This window comes from Agelaius tricolor, unplaced genomic scaffold (genome assembly GCF_023055355.1).
Source record: "Agelaius tricolor isolate 1412-34295 unplaced genomic scaffold, bAgeTri1.0.p SCAF_20, whole genome shotgun sequence".
Classification (NCBI taxonomy): domain Eukaryota; kingdom Metazoa; phylum Chordata; class Aves; order Passeriformes; family Icteridae; genus Agelaius; species Agelaius tricolor.
In genome coordinates this window covers 12,371,422-12,389,166 of record NW_027269280.1, presented here as the reverse complement: position 1 = coordinate 12,389,166, position 17,745 = coordinate 12,371,422, and the positions used below count along the sequence as shown (strand labels likewise).

At 55.3% G+C, this 17,745-nt stretch overlaps 1 protein-coding gene across 5 annotated transcripts in view; it reads left to right on the top strand.

The window, feature by feature from the left end:
* Nucleotides 1-17,745, top strand: part of AP1B1 (adaptor related protein complex 1 subunit beta 1) — a 28,816-nt gene that overhangs the window by 630 nt on the left and 10,441 nt on the right. For 4 of the 5 annotated variants that reach the window (XM_071445721.1, XM_071445719.1, XM_071445720.1 and 1 more), the window contains exons 2-10: nt 5,055-5,172; nt 6,335-6,397; nt 7,244-7,349; nt 9,789-9,924; nt 12,376-12,621; nt 14,071-14,261; nt 14,676-14,897; nt 15,897-16,017; nt 16,671-16,766. In XM_071445721.1, the coding sequence (XP_071301822.1) occupies nt 6,361-6,397; nt 7,244-7,349; nt 9,789-9,924; nt 12,376-12,621; nt 14,071-14,261; nt 14,676-14,897; nt 15,897-16,017; nt 16,671-16,766 (1,155 nt within the window). In that variant the 5' untranslated portion in view covers nt 5,055-5,172; nt 6,335-6,360. Of the gene's footprint in view, nt 1-5,054; nt 5,173-5,999; nt 6,175-6,334; nt 6,398-7,243; nt 7,350-9,788; nt 9,925-12,375; nt 12,622-14,070; nt 14,262-14,675; nt 14,898-15,896; nt 16,018-16,670; nt 16,767-17,745 lie in introns of those variants that run through there. The other variant, XM_071445718.1, reaches the window with a different exon arrangement.

The window sequence follows — 17,745 nt, the reverse complement described above, 5'->3', positions numbered from 1 at the left end:
CCGACGGGCCCCGTGCTGGGGACAGGACCCCCGGGAAGGGCTGGGGGACACGGGCTGAGCCCTTCACCCCCCCAGGACATGGCACATCTGTAGGGAAAGGTCTTGGCTCTGCATGGAATAAGCTGGGAGCTGGGCGTGGAGCAGACAGGGAGGCTGATATCCTGTGCTTGCTGCCTCCTTCAGGGAGATTTGGGGGGAAAAAGCCCCAAAGTGGATAAAAAGGAGCTGTGAGACAGCTCCAGGCTGAGGGGGCCGTGTTGGAGGTGTTGCTGTTGTTGCTGCAGGTGTTTTGTGGAGCTCTGACACCTGTCAGGGTCCCATCCCTGGCAGCAGTGGGGGCTCAGTGGGGTTTTGTGTCTGCTCTCTCCTGGGGTGACAGGAAATGGGATAAGCCTTGGATGAGCAGTGGGACTGATGTGCTTTGTGCTTCCCACACCCATTTGTGGGGTCAGACTGCCAGGCTGAACAGCCTTTGGCACCCCAAGGGGCTTTCCAGGGGTGTTGGGCCTTGCTTGGGAATTCCATGGCAGGAGGTGTCCACCCTGCAGAACCTGGCTGTCCCAGGAGGAGAGCATCCCCTGTGCCATGGGAGCCTGGTGCTGTGGCCAGGACAGGGTCCTTGGTGTCCCTGAGGATGCTCAGCTGCAGTTTGGGGGGTCCATCCCAGTTCAAGATGATGAAAGTCCCCCCAGCTCTCAGAGCACGGGGCTCTGGGCTCTGTGGCAGTGGGATCCTGGCAGTGTGTGCTGCAGGGGACACCTCAGCATTGTCCTTTTTGCTTTTTCCTTGAGTTTATTCCCCAGTTATTGGTTGATGGGACGTATTGCTTGCAGTTCATTTGCTGCTGCCACTGCTTTGGATCTGCCAAAGAGTTTTTGGGTTTGCTTTGAGCACCTTGCTGATGATGGCACAGTGAGTTGGGCTCCTACCCCTGAGTTATCCAAGTTACCCCTTGTTTAGTGGGGATGGAGCCTTTTGGAATGCCCATGGGTTGGTCAGTGACAGGTTGGAGAGAGAATGGGGATGGTGCTGGTGGGATCCAGCAGAATCACAGCCCTGAGCTGCTGCAGGGCTGAGCTGGAGCAAAAACTGGCTCCAGTTAGGCCAGACAGGGGAAAATTATCCTGCTGGGAAGGTGTGTGGGGCTGCTGGGAGGGTTTGTGGTGGTCTGGCAGAGGTGGGATGGGAGCTGTGGGATGTGGGATGAGCCCAGGGATGGGAGCTGTGGGATGTGGGATGAGCCCAGGGATGGGAGCTGTGGGATGAGCACAGGGATGGGAGCTGGGGGATGTGGGATGAGCACAGGGATGGGAGCTGTGGAATGAGCACAGGGATGGAAGCTGTGGGATGAGCTGTGGGATGGGAGCTGTGGGATGTGGGATGAGCCCAGGGATGGGAGCTGGGGGATGAGCACAGGGATGGGAGCTGGGGGATGAGCTGTGGGATGGGAGCTGGGGGATGAGCACTGGGATGGGAGCTGTGGGATGTGGGATGAGCACTGGGATGGGAGCTGTGGGATGAGCACAGGGATGGGAGCTCTGGGATGTGGGATGAGGACAGGGATGGGAGCTGTGGGATGAGGACAGGGATGGGAGCTGTGGGATGAGCACTGGGATGGGAGCTGGGGGATGTGGGATGAGCCCAGGGATGGGAGCTGGGAGCTGTGGGATGAGCCCAGGGATGGGAGCTGTGGGATGAGCCCAGGGATGGGAGCTGTGCCCGTGGCTGTAGGATGGGAAGCGCTGCTGTGAGTAAGGAGGGAAAGAGCCGGGGTCAGCACGAGGCTCTGGAGCTGTTGGGTTGGGTGTCCTCCGCCCCTGGCTCTCTCCTTGCACCCTGGGGTGTTTCTCTCCCTTGGCTGGTGCCTGTGGCAGCTCCTGGGGTTTGTCCATGGGGCAGGGATATGCTCAGAGCTGTGTTGGTGTGGTAAAAAAAATAAAAATTTTATTTTTATTTTTCATTCATGAACGGGATGGGACTCTTGGGTGCATTTCTTGAGTTTTATTTGTTGTATTGCCTTTATTACATGGTTGAGACAATGGGAAGATGGTAAAGTTTATGTACAGCTGGTAGCAGCTAAAGGTTTCTTTGTTACAGAATACTTTAAAAGCTTTTAGCCAATAGCATATTGCTGAAGCTTATAGATAATTGTTCTAGCTAATTACTAAAAGCACATGTATACTTGTTTCACACAATGTTTGTCTTTTTTCTATGGATAATACACAGTCCATTATTAGTAAGTTTAAACCTTCTACTGTCTTGCTAAGCAAATTTATTTTCTTGTAGTCTTAAGGTCTGTCTTAGCCAAGCTTAAGACTTAAGCTATTGTTTCATGTCCTTGCTGTACTATTATAACTTTTCTACTTTCAGACTTTCTAACTACAACTTGGCTCGAAGTTTTTCGTTCTTCCTGTTTCTGGGCCTGCTTTTAGAGCTTTCTGGAAACCTTCTTACCTTTACTAATTCCCACAGGGAGCCATCACCACCTCACCCCTGCCTGGCCTCTGCAGTGCCCTGCAGCAGGGAGCAGTTATGTGATTCCCCACGGCTCCAGTTACCCATTAATTTTTTAGTTTTCCTTAATTTCCCTAATTATGCCACCTTGGCCCTCAGGTGCTGCATTCCCAGCTGAGGTGTTTGCCTGTGGGAGTTGCCTTTCCCCACTAACCTCCAGCTGCCCCTCTGGTTTCCAGGGGAGCCCTTTCCTAGGAGCTTGTCCTTGGAATTCCCTTCCCTTCCCTTCCCTTCCCTTCCCTTCCCTTCCCTTCCCTTCCCTTCCCTTCCCTTCCCTTCCCTTCCCTTCCCTTCCCTTCCCTTCCCCTCCCCTGGGTTTAGGAGGACCTGGGGGGGTTTGCTGGGCTGGGATAAGCAGGGATTTGGGATGTCTTGGGCACAGGTTTAGGGCTGCATCCCAGCCCTGGCAGTGGCTCTGTGCTGGTGGAAGCTGAGAGTGAGCCCAGAGGAGGCCATGGAGATGCCCCAGGGGCTGGAGCCAGGCTGGGAGAGCTGGGGGTGCTCACCTGGAGAGGAGAAGGCTCCAGGGACACCTCAGAGCCCCTTGCAGGGCCTAAAGGGGCTCCAGGAGAGCTGGAGAGAGACTGGGGACAAGGGATGGAGGGACAGGACCCAGGGAATGGCTGCTACTGCCAGAGGGCAGGGCTGGATGGGATTTTGGGAATCAGGAATTGTTCCCTGGCAGGGTGGGGAAGGCCTGGGATGGAATTCCCAGAGGAGCTGGGGCTGCCCCTGGATCCCTGGAAGTGTTCCAGGACAGGGCTTGGAGCCTTGTCCCCTCTGGGACAGTGGGAGGTGTCCCTGCCCATGGCAGGGGTGGGATCAGATGATCCTTAAGGTCCCCTCCCACCCAAACCATTCCATGGTGAAAGTCTCTGGTCAGCAGCATCTCAGCCTTCAAGAATGGAGGAATTTTCCTAAAACAGGCTGGTGAAAGTAGCAGAAGAAATGAGTTTTCCTGCACTCTCCATAAGAGGAAGTGAGCAGCACCAGCAATGGCTCATTTGGCATTGGTGGCATTCCCAGGACCCCCCTGGCAGCAGCCACCTCGGTGGGAAGCCCAGTGATGTGTTTGCTGTTGTATTTTGGGTTTAGGAGCCTCCTATTTTCCCAAGGTAGCCGAATTTGGGAGGTGCTGGCATGGCATTGGGAAAATGGGCTGGCTGAGCTCTGCCATGTGCCTGACCTGGGGGCTGAGAGGCTCAGGAGAGCAGCAGTGCTCTGGTTTGTGTGGAGCTGTGGAATTGAGTCCCCTGGAGTGAATCAAATCAGAGATAAAAGGGTTAGGGTTTTTGCCACTGCCATAACCTGTCCCAAAACCAGTCCTGAGGAGGCCAAACTGGCTGGGGGGAGGCTCTGGGTGCTCCTCTCCAGCAGCTTCCAGATCCTTATGGACATTTAACTCCTTCAATCCTGTGGATTTTTGCCAGACCAGCTTAAAATAAGTGAAAATGGGGTAAAATCTGAGCCACCACAAGGTCAGGGGTGGTCTGTGTCCTTTGCTTTGCTGCTGGCATCCTGCTTTTTGTGAGTGAGGGGCTGCTCCCCTCAGCCTCTCACTGGGAAAGGAGCTGGGTGGGGAAAGGAGCTGGGTGGGGATTGCTCAGCATGGAAAGGAGCTGGGTGGGGATTGCTCAGTGGGGAAAGGAGCTGGGTGGGGATTGCTCAGTGGGGAAAGGAGCTGGGTGGGGATTGCTCAGTGGGGAAAGGAGCTGGGTGGGGATTGCTCAGTGGGGAAAGGAGCTGGGTGGGAATTGCTCAGCATGGAAAGGAGCTGGGTGGGAATTGCTCAGTGGGGAAAGGAGCTGGGTGGGGATTGCTCAGTGGGGAAAGGAGCTGGGTGGGAATTGCTCAGTGGGAAAAGGAGCTGGGTGGGAATTGCTCAGCATGTAAAGGAGCTGGGTGGGGATTGCTGGAGCTGAGGGAGCAAACCTCTTCCCTCTGCATCCTTCAGAGCAGAGCCAGGCAGCAGTGCTGGCCCCTGCCCAAGGGCTGAGCTGTGGGGATTCACCTGCAGCTGGCAGCCAGCCCTGCCTTGTCACCCTGGCACAGCCTGGGGGACACACAGGGTGCAGGGTGCTGAGCACTGGGATTTGGCAGCTCTTTGGTCCCCTCCTCACCCTGCTGCAGGCCCTGGGGGGCTTCCTGCCCTGGGGAGGGTTGGGTTGTGTTGTGTGAGGAGCGAGGGCTGTGCCTTCATTCCCGAGCTGGAGGAGCCACTTTCCTTCTTGGGGCTGCTGCAGGGCTTAAAGGGGTGGGGGAGAGGGTGGTTGTCTCAGCCTCTGGAATCAGTGGGGTGTTTCAGTGGGGCTGTGGATGGGAAGAGCACAGGCTGTGCTTTCCCTGGCTCTGGGAGAGCGGGGAGCTGCAGGGAAGCGGCCGGTGTGATTCATGTCTGCGAGCTGCCTGCACAAATTCCCTGCTCAGCTTCAAGTTTGCTTTCCAGGCACTTCTGCAGAGCAGGGCTGAGTGTGAGCCAGGTGCTGGAGTCAGAGGGACTGCAGTGAATCCTCTTTCTTCCCTTCCTTCCTTCCTCCCAGTCTGGCAGGACAGGATCTGCAGTGAGGTGCAGAGAGCTGCGGCGCAGCCCGGAGCTCCCGCTGTTCCCTGGAGAGCCATCGACTTAGTGGGATAAAAAAGGCTCTGAATCAATCCCAGGTAACTGAGGCAGTGAGGAGTGTCCTGTGTCACCAGGGGCAGGGCTGTGGGACTGTGGTGCCAGGCTTCCCCCTCTGGAATAGCACCAGGATGGTGCTGCCAGCCCCCAGAGCAGCCCCAAACCCATGCAAACTCCTTCCCTCTCCCTCCCTGCCGAGCTGTGTGCTCTGCCCAGCCTGCTCAACCCCCAGATTTCATCCAGATTTTCTTTTTATCCCTGCTGGGGATCCCTCTCCAGCTTGGACAGGGAACAGAGGACACAGTTTCTCTGTGCTCCTGCTGCGTTTGGCTTTCAAGATGCTCATTTGCATTTTAAACCCATCCGCAAGCTCTTTTTTTTAATCTCTTTTTTTTTTTCTTACTTGGCTTTGCTTCCTGTATTCCTGCCCCTCCAAAACAGCAAGGCCACTGCAGGCTTTCAAGGACGAGCCTCTGGTTCCTTCCCTGTTGAAGCAAAGATGGGAAAACCAGCCATAAAAGCCAAATCCCCAGTGACCTTTCTGAAGGGCTGCACATCTCCTTCCTCAGCCTGCCAAGCCCTAAATCTGCCCTAAACTGCCTGAATTATATAATGGAGCCTCAAGTGCTGGGCTGAAACCTCACACCCTTGGAATTTAAAGCAACCCTGCTGGAGCAGGGCTGGTTTGTGGGAGAGGCTCCCTTTGATCTGGCAGATCTGTGCCCCTTGGCTGTGCTGTCCCACTGAGCTGAGCCTCGGGTTTGGCTCAGTTCCTGCCCCCAGCCCTGAGCTGTTCCCTGGGTAGGTGAGAGGGAGGGCTGGCTGTGAGTTTTCCTTAAGAAAGCATTTTTTGGATGAGGAGAGAGCAATCCAGGGAGGATCACTGAGCCCCTGCTGCCTGGCTCTGTGCAGGATGGGATGAGCAAAGTCAGGGCTGCAGCCCTGGAATCTTCAGTGGTTCCTTTCCTCCTCCACATCCTCTTTGGAGAGCCCTGATTCCCCATCAGGGAACAGCTGATTCTCCATCATCACAGTGCTGTGAGGTGCTCACACTCCCTTGGGGATTGTGCTCCTCCTTGTGACTCTTCCCAGAGATCCCAAACTCTTTCCCTCCCCTGGTGTTTTTCCTTCCTGGAGCTCTCCTTAACAATCCCTGCAAGGAGATTATCAGCCCTGACCCTCTGTGCTCTGCCTCTCCTCCAGGGCCGTGCTGCTGGCTGGAGACCACCATGACAGACTCCAAGTACTTCACCACCACCAAGAAAGGTAAGGGAAGGAGCAGGAATATCACAATTCATCCCCAAATCCCCAGCAGGTTCTTACTCCTGTATAAACCAGGTGGGGAGGGCTGGGAAGCTCCTGTGGGAATGCCCTGAGTCCCCCTGGGATGCTGTGGCTGACACCCCACCCTGCTTCTTGCTCTGGAGCAGCTCCTGGGCTGCTGTGGGGTCAGGACACCTTGTCCCCAGCCCCCTGAGCCCAGCCAGGGCTGGTGGCAGCTGCTGATCGGCTTTAGCAGCTCAGGAGCTCCCCTGGGCAGCACTCAGGGCCTTAAGCACTCTCCAGACCAAGGAATTAATGTGGAGAGAAGCCATGTGGCACCTTCCTCCTCAATCTGCCAGCCCAGGAGGGAGTAAGGAGCTCAGCCTGGCTTCAGGAGGGCAGGAGATGCTGCCCCAGGCAGGGAGGGATTTGGGAGCCACCCTTCCTCCTATGGCCTTGAGGAGCAGTTCCCAAAATCCACCTGGCATCATCCCTGGGAAGGGTAGGGCCTCATGGGGCTGGGATCATCACCCCACAGCCAAAAATACCCTCTGGATAACCCCATCCAGTGCCTGTGGGGTGCTCCTGGCTCCTGCAGCATCTCCCATCCCTATGGGGCTGGAGGAGCCACAAGGATTCAGCAGGAGGTGAATATTCCATTCCCATGGATGAGAGCTGAGCCCCCAGAGCAGCTCCAGCCCTCAGGGGGTGTTGGGGAAATTAAATCCCTTTTGTCAGGGGTGGCAGAAGAGCCCTGTCACACAGCAGGTGGGAGCTGTGCTCACCCAGCAGAGGGGTGGGGGACCCTGTCCTCTAATCCCTGAGCTGCCACTTTTTCCATCTCTCCAGGGGAGATATTTGAGCTGAAGGCTGAGCTGAACAGTGACAAGAAGGAGAAGAAGAAGGAGGCTGTGAAGAAGGTGATTGCCTCCATGACTGTGGGCAAGGATGTCAGGTGTGTGCTGGGGCTGCAGCCTGGAATATTCTGAGCTGGAAAGGACCCCCAGGGACCATCCAGCCCAGCTCCTGCTTTGCCCAGACCCCCCAAAACCCCACCCTGTCCATCCCTGGCAGTGCTGCCCAAAGGCTCCTGGAGCTCTGGCAGCCTTGGGGCCATGCCCATTCCCTGGGCAGTGCCAGCACCCTCTGGGGGAAGAACCTTTCCCTTAAATTTACCCCAAACCTCTCCTTCATGCTGTTCTCCCATGTTCCCAAGCCAAACCCAACTGGTTTTTGGGTTCCCTTTTCCCCCTGTTGCTTCCAGGGGGTTTCCTTGCTGCTTTTCCCCTCAGGATTCACCCAGGTACACCCTGGCTGCAGCTCTGCCTCCTGGAGTGCAGTTTGTGTCCACGTGGCCACCTGGCAGCTGGGGGCTCTCCTGGCTTTTGTTGTAATCTGGCTAAAAGAGGATTGGTCTGGCTGCCAGATCAGTTTGTTGGGATTATTCCCACTTCCTTTGTGTGTTACTAAAAACAAGCAGGACCCCCTTGGAGGCTTGGTGGCAGTGCCTGGGTGCTGATAAACCCTTTACAGCCTCTTCAGTCCAAAAGGTCAGGCAGCTGCTGCTGTTTCTGCTTCCTTTTCCATCTGGCTGAGCTGCACGTGGCTCCTTCCATGCCTTGTCCTGCACAGACCTGTCCCAGCACAGGCAGCATCAGCAATTTGATTTTCATGGTGCATTTGAGAGTAAATGGAGGGAAAACACACTCAGGATTGGGAGAACTGGGGCATCCCTGGCTCCCAGAGCAGCAGCAGCAGCAGGGAGTGTCCATCTTGAGACCACTGTGGAAATCACATGGAAATGGCAGGAGCTTCCAGGGCTTGAAGGGGCTTTAAAAAGAGGGAGATCAGCTTTTGACATGGACAAATAGTGACAGAACAAAGGAGAATGGCTGTAAACTAAAAGAGATTTAGATGGGAGATTGGGAATTAGGAATTGTTCCCTGGCAGGCAGGCCCTGGCACAGGGTGCCCAGAGCAGCTGGGGCTGCCCCTGGATCCCTGGCAGTGCCCAAGGCCAGGCTGGATGGGGTTTGGAGCAGCCTGGGACAGTGGGAGGTGTCCCTGCCCATGGCAGGGGGTAGAACTTGATAAATTTAGAGATTCCATGGTTCCCAAGCCATTCCATGATCCTGTGGCTGTCTCAGCCCATTTCTTTGGTGTGTGCCTGTTTCAGGCTGCAGGGAAGCTGTCTCCCCAGGAGGTGCCAGCAAAGCCTGGTTTAACCCAGGGTGAGACCAGCCCAGGTGGGCAGCAGCTTTGCAAAACCCAATTCCCCAGATTTAGGGGGGCCTTGGGTTTGATCCTGGCTGGTTTGCGGAGGTGGAGAAGCTTCCAGGAGCCTTGGGACATCTGTCAGGGTGGAATAACCCCTGTGTTAGCCCTGGGATCTTGATTGCCTCCCCTGAGGTGGTTTAATTGTCTAATTGGTCTGTCTTTGGATGAAACAGCATTTCTGGTACCCCACAGCTCCAGGATGTTTGGGCAGCCCCAGCTCTGTGCAGGCAGATCCACTGCATTCCCCTCCATCCCAGCAGAGTCTCTGGTGCTCCAGACTCACCCAGGGGAGGGGGGCTCTTCCTTTGGGCACCATCCTGTGATGATGCATAAAGTCCTGGAATATCCTGAGTTGGAAGGGATCCACAAGAGTCATCCAGTGCAGGTCCTGACCCTGCACAGACACCCCGACAACCCCACCCTGTGCCTGAGAGAGTTGTGCAGCACCTTCTCCTGGGGCAGTGGATGTGCCCTGGAGTGTGGATGCAGCAGAGCCATGTGGGAAAGCTCAATTTTGGTCCATCAAGGGCTGGTTTTGATACAGATCTATTAAAAAATCCACTGGGGATGAGTATTTCAGCCATGTCTGCTGCAGAGTGGGCTCAGGTCATGGAATCATAGAATCATGGAATGGTTTGGATGGGAAAAGGTCCTTAAAGCCCAGCTCATCCAACCCCCTGCCATGGCAGGGACACCTCCCACTGTCCCAGGTGCTCCCAGCCCCAATGTCCAGCCTGGCCTTGGGCACTGCCAGGGATCCAGGGGCAGCCCCAGCTGCTCTGGGCACCTGTGCCAGGGCCTGCCCACCCTGCCAGGGAACAATTCCTGATTCCCAATATCCCATCCATCCCTGCCCTCTGGCAGTGGGAGCCATTCCCTGTGTCCTGTCCCTCCATCCCTTGTCCCCAGTCCCTCTGCAGCTCTCCTGGAGCCCCTTTAGGCCCTGGCAGGGGCTCTGAGGTGTCCCTGGAGCCTTCTCCTCTCCAGGGGAGCACCCCCAGCATTTCCTCCCTGGAGGGAGCTGGGTTCTGCTGGCTTTGGGAGCAGGTTATCCATGGGAAGGGGATCCATGGGCAGCCTGGCTGTGTCCTGCCTTCACTGAGCTCTCTGTGTTGCAGCGCTCTCTTCCCGGACGTGGTGAACTGCATGCAGACAGACAACCTGGAGCTGAAGAAGTTGGTCTACCTCTACCTGATGAACTATGCCAAGAGCCAGCCAGACATGGCCATCATGGCTGTGAACACCTTTGTGAAGGTGAGGGGACAGGGGACACCAGGTGCCAGCTCACCGTGCCAGGCTGCAAATCAGGGAGCGTGGGCAGCTTTCCAAAGCCTCTCCCTTCTGGAGGAGGGGCTCTGCAAGCTCTAGAAAATGGATTGAATTTGTCCAGTAATGCAGAAAGTCTGTTTTTGGCAGCTGTCCTGTGCCATTCGCTCTGTCAGGGGTGTGGGCAGAGAGAGCTGTCATGTGAATTTATGGGCTGAGAAATCCCTCGTGATCTTCCCATTGGAGCTGAGAACTGAAGAGTGTGTTAGGAACCAGGATATTGCCAAAGCACTCAGTGAAACGGCCTGGTGGGCTTTAGAGGGAGTTCAGGCTTTTTAGGGAGGGTAAACCCCTCATAATAATCCCAATATCTGTTTCCAGCATCAGGTTGGTTCAGGTACCTGGTGTAAGTGATGAGGACATGGGATTCCTGAATGGATTGAGGAGTTGTGGGAGTGGGGATTGGTGGTGTTGGAACTCACCAGTGGGTGCAGGACAAGAGAGAAACTTCTCTTGGGTGACTTATTCTCAAGAGCAGAACATGAAAACCTCGGGATTTGAACCCAAATCCTCCTGGAGGACCTGAACTCCCTGGAGATAGCTGAGGAGCCCAGGATATCCTGTGGCATTCACATTCTCTGAAAAAATTCCTTCACCCAGGGGTTTTCTCCTGAGAAGGTGAAAAGCAGTGAGAGAGGCCTCAGGGAAAAGGAAAACAATTTTTATCTCATTTGCTTCTCCTGTGTTGTGCTGGTGTGGAATGTGTTTGGAGATTGTTCACCCACAGGTGATTGTTCCATTGGATTCTGCTGGGAGTTGTTTTCACTCTTTGGCCAAGCAGGGCCAAGCTGTGTCAGGACTCTGGAAAGAGTCACAAGTTTTCATTATTATCTTTTTAGCATTGAGTAAGTGTCCTTTCTGTATTCTGTAGTATAGTATAGTATTCTTTAATATAATATAGCATAATAAAATAATAAATGAGCCTTCTGAGAACATGGAGTCAGAAGCATTATTCCTGCCTTCATCAGGGCTCCTTGATTACAATAATAAATTATTGTAAATTATTGTAAAATCATTACAATAATATCCACCTTGCCCTGTCCTCCCTGTGTAGGAGTGTTCTCTCTGTTTAGAGTGTTCTCTCTGTTTACAGAGTGACAAAATTATCTTTTGTCTCTTTAAAAGGAAAGAAGTCTAGAAGTTTCTCTCTTCACTTAAGTGAAAAGACACCTCATAAGACTTAAGAGACTTCACCTCAAACTTAGAGCTAATTAGATAAAAGCTAAAAAGTCTTGCTTAGACAATTAACTAGAAAAAGGAGTGAACCAAGAAACTAATCACTTTTGTAAAGCGTTTTACTAAGAGCAAAAATGTCTGGCACTTAGCTCAGTTTTTCTATTTGTTATTTTGCTTTTTATTAAACATTTTGTTTCTAACAAAACAGCAACAACAGAAGCCATCCTGCTGATTATTGTGTCTCCAAAAGTAGCTGAGCTATCTTGGGTTATTGGAATAATTACCAATATAGCCAGATGGGACGTGCCTGAGCTTGTCTGGCCCTTGCTGCTGAACCAAAAAGCAGCAACTGTGGTGTTTCACCCACAGACACTTTGGGCTGGCTGGGTGTGTGGTGTTTCACCCCACAGACACTTTGGGCTGGCTGGGTGTGTGGTGTTTCACCCCACAGACACTTTTGGCTGCCTGGGTGTGTGGTGTTTCACCCCACAGACCCTTTTGGCTGCCTGGGTGTGTGGTGTTTCACCCCACAGACACTTTTGGCTGGCTGGGTGTGTGGTGTTTCACCCACAGACACTTTTGGCTGCCTGGGTGTGTGGTGTTTCACCCCACAGACACTTTTGGCTGGCTGGGTGCTGCAGCTGGGCTCTTGGAGACAAGTCCAGGCCTGCAGGAGCTCTGGTGGTGCTGGGATGGAGCTTCCCCCCATAACAGGAGCTGCTCCTCAGGTTTCCCTCTGTTGGAGAAGCTTTAAGGCAATGGTGAAGGAAAGGAGTCGGTTCTGATGGAGGGTTTGGATCCAGAGCTTTATTCTGGCCCACAGGCCTCTGAATGCAGCACCAGCTCCAACAGAACTCCCTGAGCCCGTGGCTGCTGCTCCTTTGAACCCCGGGGAGAGGGGCAGGGAAGGGGCAGGGAGGCACCAAGCAGGGACAGGAGGGGAGGGACAAAGGGACAAAGGACACCTGGATGGCCCAATGCCCCCCAGGGGTAGAGGGCATCCTTTGAATCTGCAAATAATTTCTGGAATTCCAGGAGTTCCAGACAGTGCTGGGAGGGGAAAGGAGAGGTGACTGACACACCTGGCAGGGAATTATCAGGGGAGGGACCCGAGATTCTGAAATCCCAGCGCAGCATTGGGTGTGTTACAGACCTCCTGGAGCTCATTAGCCCTATCTCAAAGTTCCTCTGACACCCCTGCAGGACTGTGAGGACCCGAACCCGCTGATCCGGGCGCTGGCCGTGCGCACCATGGGCTGCATCCGCGTGGACAAGATCACGGAGTACCTGTGCGAGCCCCTGCGCAAGTGCCTCAAGGACGAGGACCCCTACGTGCGCAAGACGGCCGCCGTCTGCGTGGCCAAGCTGCACGACATCAACGCCCAGCTGGTGGAGGACCAGGGCTTCCTGGACACCCTCAAGGATCTCATCTCAGACTCCAACCCCATGGTGATTGGTTTTTGCCTTCTCTGCCTCCTCTTGGTCCAAATGGCAGTCGCTGCTCTCCCATCGTGTTCGCGTCCAACTCCTGTAGCAGTGTGTGGCTACAGTGATGAGATCGTGTCCAGGGAGGTCACAGCCGATGTCAGGAGAAGCAATTGAGAAAATTCTTGCCTCCTTTCTCGCCTTTTTTTCTCTTGCCTTTCTTCCCGCCTTTTTTCCTGCCTTTTTTCTCTTGCCTTTCTTCTTGCCTTCCTTTCTTCCCTTTTTGCTTGCCTTTCTTGCCTTTTTTCTTGCCTTTTTTCTTGCCTTCTTTCTTGCCTTCTTTCTTGCCTTCTTTCTTGCCTTCTTTCTTGCCTTCTTTCTTGCCTTTCTTCCCTTTTTGCTTGCCTGCTTTGCCTGCTTTCTTGCCTTTCTTCTTGCCTTTTTTCTTGCCTTTCTTCCCTTTTTGCTTGCCTGCTTTGCTTGCTTTCTTGCCTGCTTTCTTGCCTTACTTCTTCCCTTTTTGCTTGCCTTTCTTCCCTTTTTTCTTACCTGCTTTCTTGCCTTCTTTTTTTTTAAACTCTTAATTTTTTTTTTAAATCTCTTTGTTGTGTAGCACGAGAGTCCATTTTATTTCCCCCCTAACCCCGTGCCAGAGGAGGGGGGGGCAGGAGGCACAGGCCTGGGAGCCCAGGCAGGGCTCCAGAGAGCCAAGAGCAGAGAGAGAGCAGCCTTGGGGCCGGGGAGTTTTATCAGGTATCCCATGGGAGGAGTCTTAGGATCAGATTACAGGAAAACTCCACAAACTCCCTTCCTCCCAGATTGTCTTTTTGGTGTTAACAAAGCACTTTTGGGGAGTTTTTGCTTCTCAGGATGGCAGGCTGTGTTCCCTGCCCCATAACCCTGTGTCCTGGACAGAGGGTTTCTCCCATCCGATGGCTGTGTGTGATTCCTCTGTTCCCAGTGGGAAGGAGGCTGCCTCAGGTGGCTCAGGGCAGAGGGAAGCTGCAGCTTGGTTCTGATACCACAGAGCCAGTGGCTTTTGCCTCTGGTTTTCCTGGCAGCTGGGCTTTGGCTTCCCTCCCTTTCCCCGGGCATGGGGAACTTTAAAACCACCTTTCCCCAGGGTTTCTCTTCCCACAGCCTTTCCTGCTTTTCCAGTTTTTCCCCGGGTGTAGTGTTGAGGCCAGGAGCTGTGTGGAAAGCTCTGGGGCTCCTCAGAGCTGCCTGGGGAAGGGAACTGGGCACAAAGCCAAGGCTGACTCCGTGGAACACGTGGGAGCCCTTGGAGATGCGGCGTGGGCGGTGGGAGCGTGCCGGTGGGGATGGCTCATCCATCCCCCTCAGATCTGCTGTGGGGAGGGAGAAGCTGGAGCCCAGATGTAGGTGGGATGTGAGGGGTTTGTAGTGAGGAGGCAGCTCATCCCCTCACACCACATCTGGTGTCACCAATCCATGTCCTGTCCCCCCTGGCAGGTGGTGGCCAACGCGGTGGCGGCGCTGTCGGAAATCGCGGAGTCTCATCCCAGCAGCAACCTCCTGGACCTCAACCCCCAGTCCATCAACAAGCTGCTCACAGCCCTCAACGAGTGCACTGAGTGGGGCCAGATCTTCATCCTGGACTGCCTGGCAAACTACATGCCCAAGGATGACCGGGAAGCACAGAGGTGAGGTGACAGGCAGGGCTTGGCACTGCCCCTTCTCCTCTGAGGAGAGTCTTCATCCTCCTGACCCTGCTGCAGGAGGTGGGACAGCAGGCATCTGCTGGACCTGTGCCTTGGGCATGGCCATCTGGAGCCTGCCCTGGTCCTGGCACTGGGATTGTGCTCCTTGAGCTGCTTAAAATGTGGCTGCAGGGGACAATGGGCACTGGGGAGCCCCGAAATGGGGTCACTGCCAGAGGGTTCTGCAGGGCCTGGGGAATAACCTTCACTGGGGCATTCAGGAGCCAGTTCAGCCTCTTTGGGAAGGTCCCAAGTGCCACTCAGCTTTCCTGCAAGTCCTTCCTCCATGCTGGCAGGAGTTTTTCAGCAGGAGGAAGGGCTGGGATCATTTCCTTTCCCTCCTCCTCGCCCCGGCAGCATCTGCGAGCGGGTGACACCGCGGCTGTCCCACGCCAACTCTGCCGTGGTGCTGTCAGCTGTCAAGGTGCTGATGAAGTTCATGGAGATGCTGTCCAAGGACCTGGATTATTATGGCACTCTCCTGAAGAAGCTGGCCCCACCACTGGTCACTCTGCTGTCTGCAGAGCCCGAGCTGCAGTACGTGGCCCTCCGCAACATCAACCTCATCGTGCAGAAGAGGTGGGTGTCCAGGTGTCCCCTCTTAGCCACAGGTGCTTCAATCCCTCTGTCTGCAGCAGTGTCACACACATCCTGGAGGGTGTTTTCTTCTCTGTTACTTAAAATCCAAGAAGAGTCATGGAATCGTGGAATGATTTGGTTGGGAGGGATCTTAAAGCTGCTCATCTCATCCCATCCCCTGCCATGGACACCTTCCACTAGAGCAGGTTGCTCCAAGGCCTGGCCTTGAGTCAGTCAGGTGAGGAAATGAGCAGGGAGCTAAGCTGGGATCTCCAGTTTAATGTATCCTTTAGTTTAATTTATTCTTTATTTGGGGCAGCAAAGGATGGCAAAGCCAAAAGCTGTGAGACTTTGGAGTAGTCCCTCTGTGTCTACAGAGGGATTTTTGTGCTGCCAGCTGCTTTCTCCACAGTTGTCCTCTTTGAACAAGTGCTCAGAGTCCTTTTGTCCCTTTGCTGATCTAAAATCCTGGAGGTGGCTGAGGCCCCACACGTGTGCCTGGAGCAGGAGTGGCAGCTGGAGAGCCCTGGCCCAGTCAGATGATTTGTTCTCCTCCCAGTCAGCGCCGTGGTCGTCTCTTAAAAATAGCAGCAATTTCTGGGAGAAGTGGAAAGCAATTAATGTCCCTGGGAGTGGGAATGTGGAAGGCAGCTTGGAGCTGGACCTGGCCTAGCTCTTTCCCAGCTTAGAGAGAGGGTGAGCTGGTGAGAAAGGTCCAGCCTAGCCCTGGGGTCTGGACTTGTGTCCCTGCTCCCACTAAAATGTCCCTCCAGCCTTGGCAGGACAAACGTCCCCCGTTGCCTCACGTCTGGCCCGTGTTTGTGACAAGGTTGTGCTCTGTCCCCTGTGTGCCAGCAAAGGGGAGCCAAGGGACAGAATCCTGGGGGATAACCACGGTGACCTGGATTCCTTGGCATTGAATAGGCCCCCAAAACCTTGGGATTGGTAGGGTGGGAGTGAGTGCCTGTCCCCCCCTAACGCTGCCTCTCGCTGCCCCAGGCCCGAGATCCTGAAGCACGAGATGAAAGTGTTCTTTGTCAAGTACAACGACCCCATCTACGTCAAACTGGAGAAACTGGACATCATGATCCGCCTGGCCTCCCAGGCCAACATAGCTCAGGTCAGCACCTGGCCTGGGCACCCAGGGCCAGCCCAGTGCCAGCCCCAGCTCTGCTGGGAGCAGCTGTCCCACCCTGCTGCTCGTGCTGGGTCACTGCCCCGCTGTCCTGGTGGCTGTGCCTTGCTGCTAGGCTGTCACTGTGCTGTGCCCCTCTCTTCTGGTGGCTGTGTCCCTCTCTCCTGGTGGCTGTGCCATGCTGTCAGCCTCTCACTGTGCTGTGCCCTTCTCCTCTCCTGGTGGCTGTGTCCCTCTCTCATGGTGACTGTGCCTTGCTGCCAGGCTGTCACTGTGCTGTGTCCCTCTCTCCTGGTGGCTGTGCCGTGCTGCCAGGCTGTCACTGTGCTGTGTCCCTCTCTCCTGGTGGCTGTGCCGTGCTGCCAGTCTGTCACTGTGCTGTGTCCTGCTCTCCTGGTGGCTGTGTCACTCCTGGTGGCTGTGCCATGCTGCCAGCTTCTCACTGTGCTGTGTCACTCTCTCCTGGTGGCTGTGTCCCTCTCTCCTGGTGGCTGTGCCTTGCTGCCAGGCTGTCACTGTGCTGTGCCCCTCTCTCCTGGTGGCTGTGCCATGCTGCCAGGCTGTCACTGTGCTGTGCCCCTCTCTCCTGGTGGCTGTGCCATGCTGCCAGGCTGTCACTGTGCCCTTCTCCCCCTCAGGTGCTGGCAGAGCTGAAGGAATACGCCACAGAGGTGGATGTGGATTTTGTCAGGAAGGCGGTGAGAGCCATCGGCCGCTGTGCTATCAAGGTGGAGGTGAGGGCTGGGACATGGTGGGGCCTTGTGGCACCTGTGGGTGGGCAGGGTGGCACTTCCCAGCACATGGTGGCCATCTCATCCCTGGAATTTGCAAGTTGGAGCCTTCCCAGGCATGGGGATGAGCCATGGTTGTTCCACAGGAATCATTGGGGTGCCAGGGGGTCTTCCATCCTCTTATCCTTTGCAACTGGAGCTGCTTTAGGATCCCTGCCTAGAACAGGGCCAAGAATGCAGTGGGTGATACCAGTGGCTTGTTGGGGACCAGAGTCGGACTGGGAGGGAGCTGATCCCTCCTTGAGGGCTGGGAGGGAGCTGCTCCCTCCCTGAGGGGCTAGGAGGGAGCTGATCCCTTCCCAGAGGGCTGGGAGGGAGCTGATCCCTTCCCAGAGGGCTGGGATGGATCTGATCCCTTCCTGAGGGGCTGGGAGGGAGCTGATCCCTACCCAGAGGGCTGGGAGGGAGCTGATCCCTTCCTGGGGGCTGGGAGGGAGCTGATCCATTCCTGGGGGCTGGGAGGGAGCTGATCCCTTCCTGGGGGCTGGGAGGGAGCTGATCCCTTCCTGGGGGCTGGGAGGGAGCTGATCCCTACCCAGAGGGCTGGGAGGGAGCTGATCCCTCCCTGAGGAGCTGGGAGGGAGCTGATCCCTTCCTGGGGGCTGGGAGGGAGCTGATCCATTCCTGGGGGCTGGGAGGGAGCTGATCCCTCCTTGAGGGGCTGGGAAGGAGTTGATCCCTCCTGAGGGGGCTGGGAAGGAGCCAGTCCCTTCCTGAGGAGGCTGGGAGGGAATCCATCCCTTCCTGAGGGGCTGCTCAGAGGGTTTGCTTCCCTGTGGGGATAATTTTCCAAAGGGGATTGTTAAAAACCTCCCTGGAAAGGTGGCTCTGCATGGCTGGAACGCTTCCCATGGGGAGAGAGGAGCCTGTGGGGATGTGCAGAGAGGATGAGGAGGAGGCACACCAGGATGTGAAGGGCAGA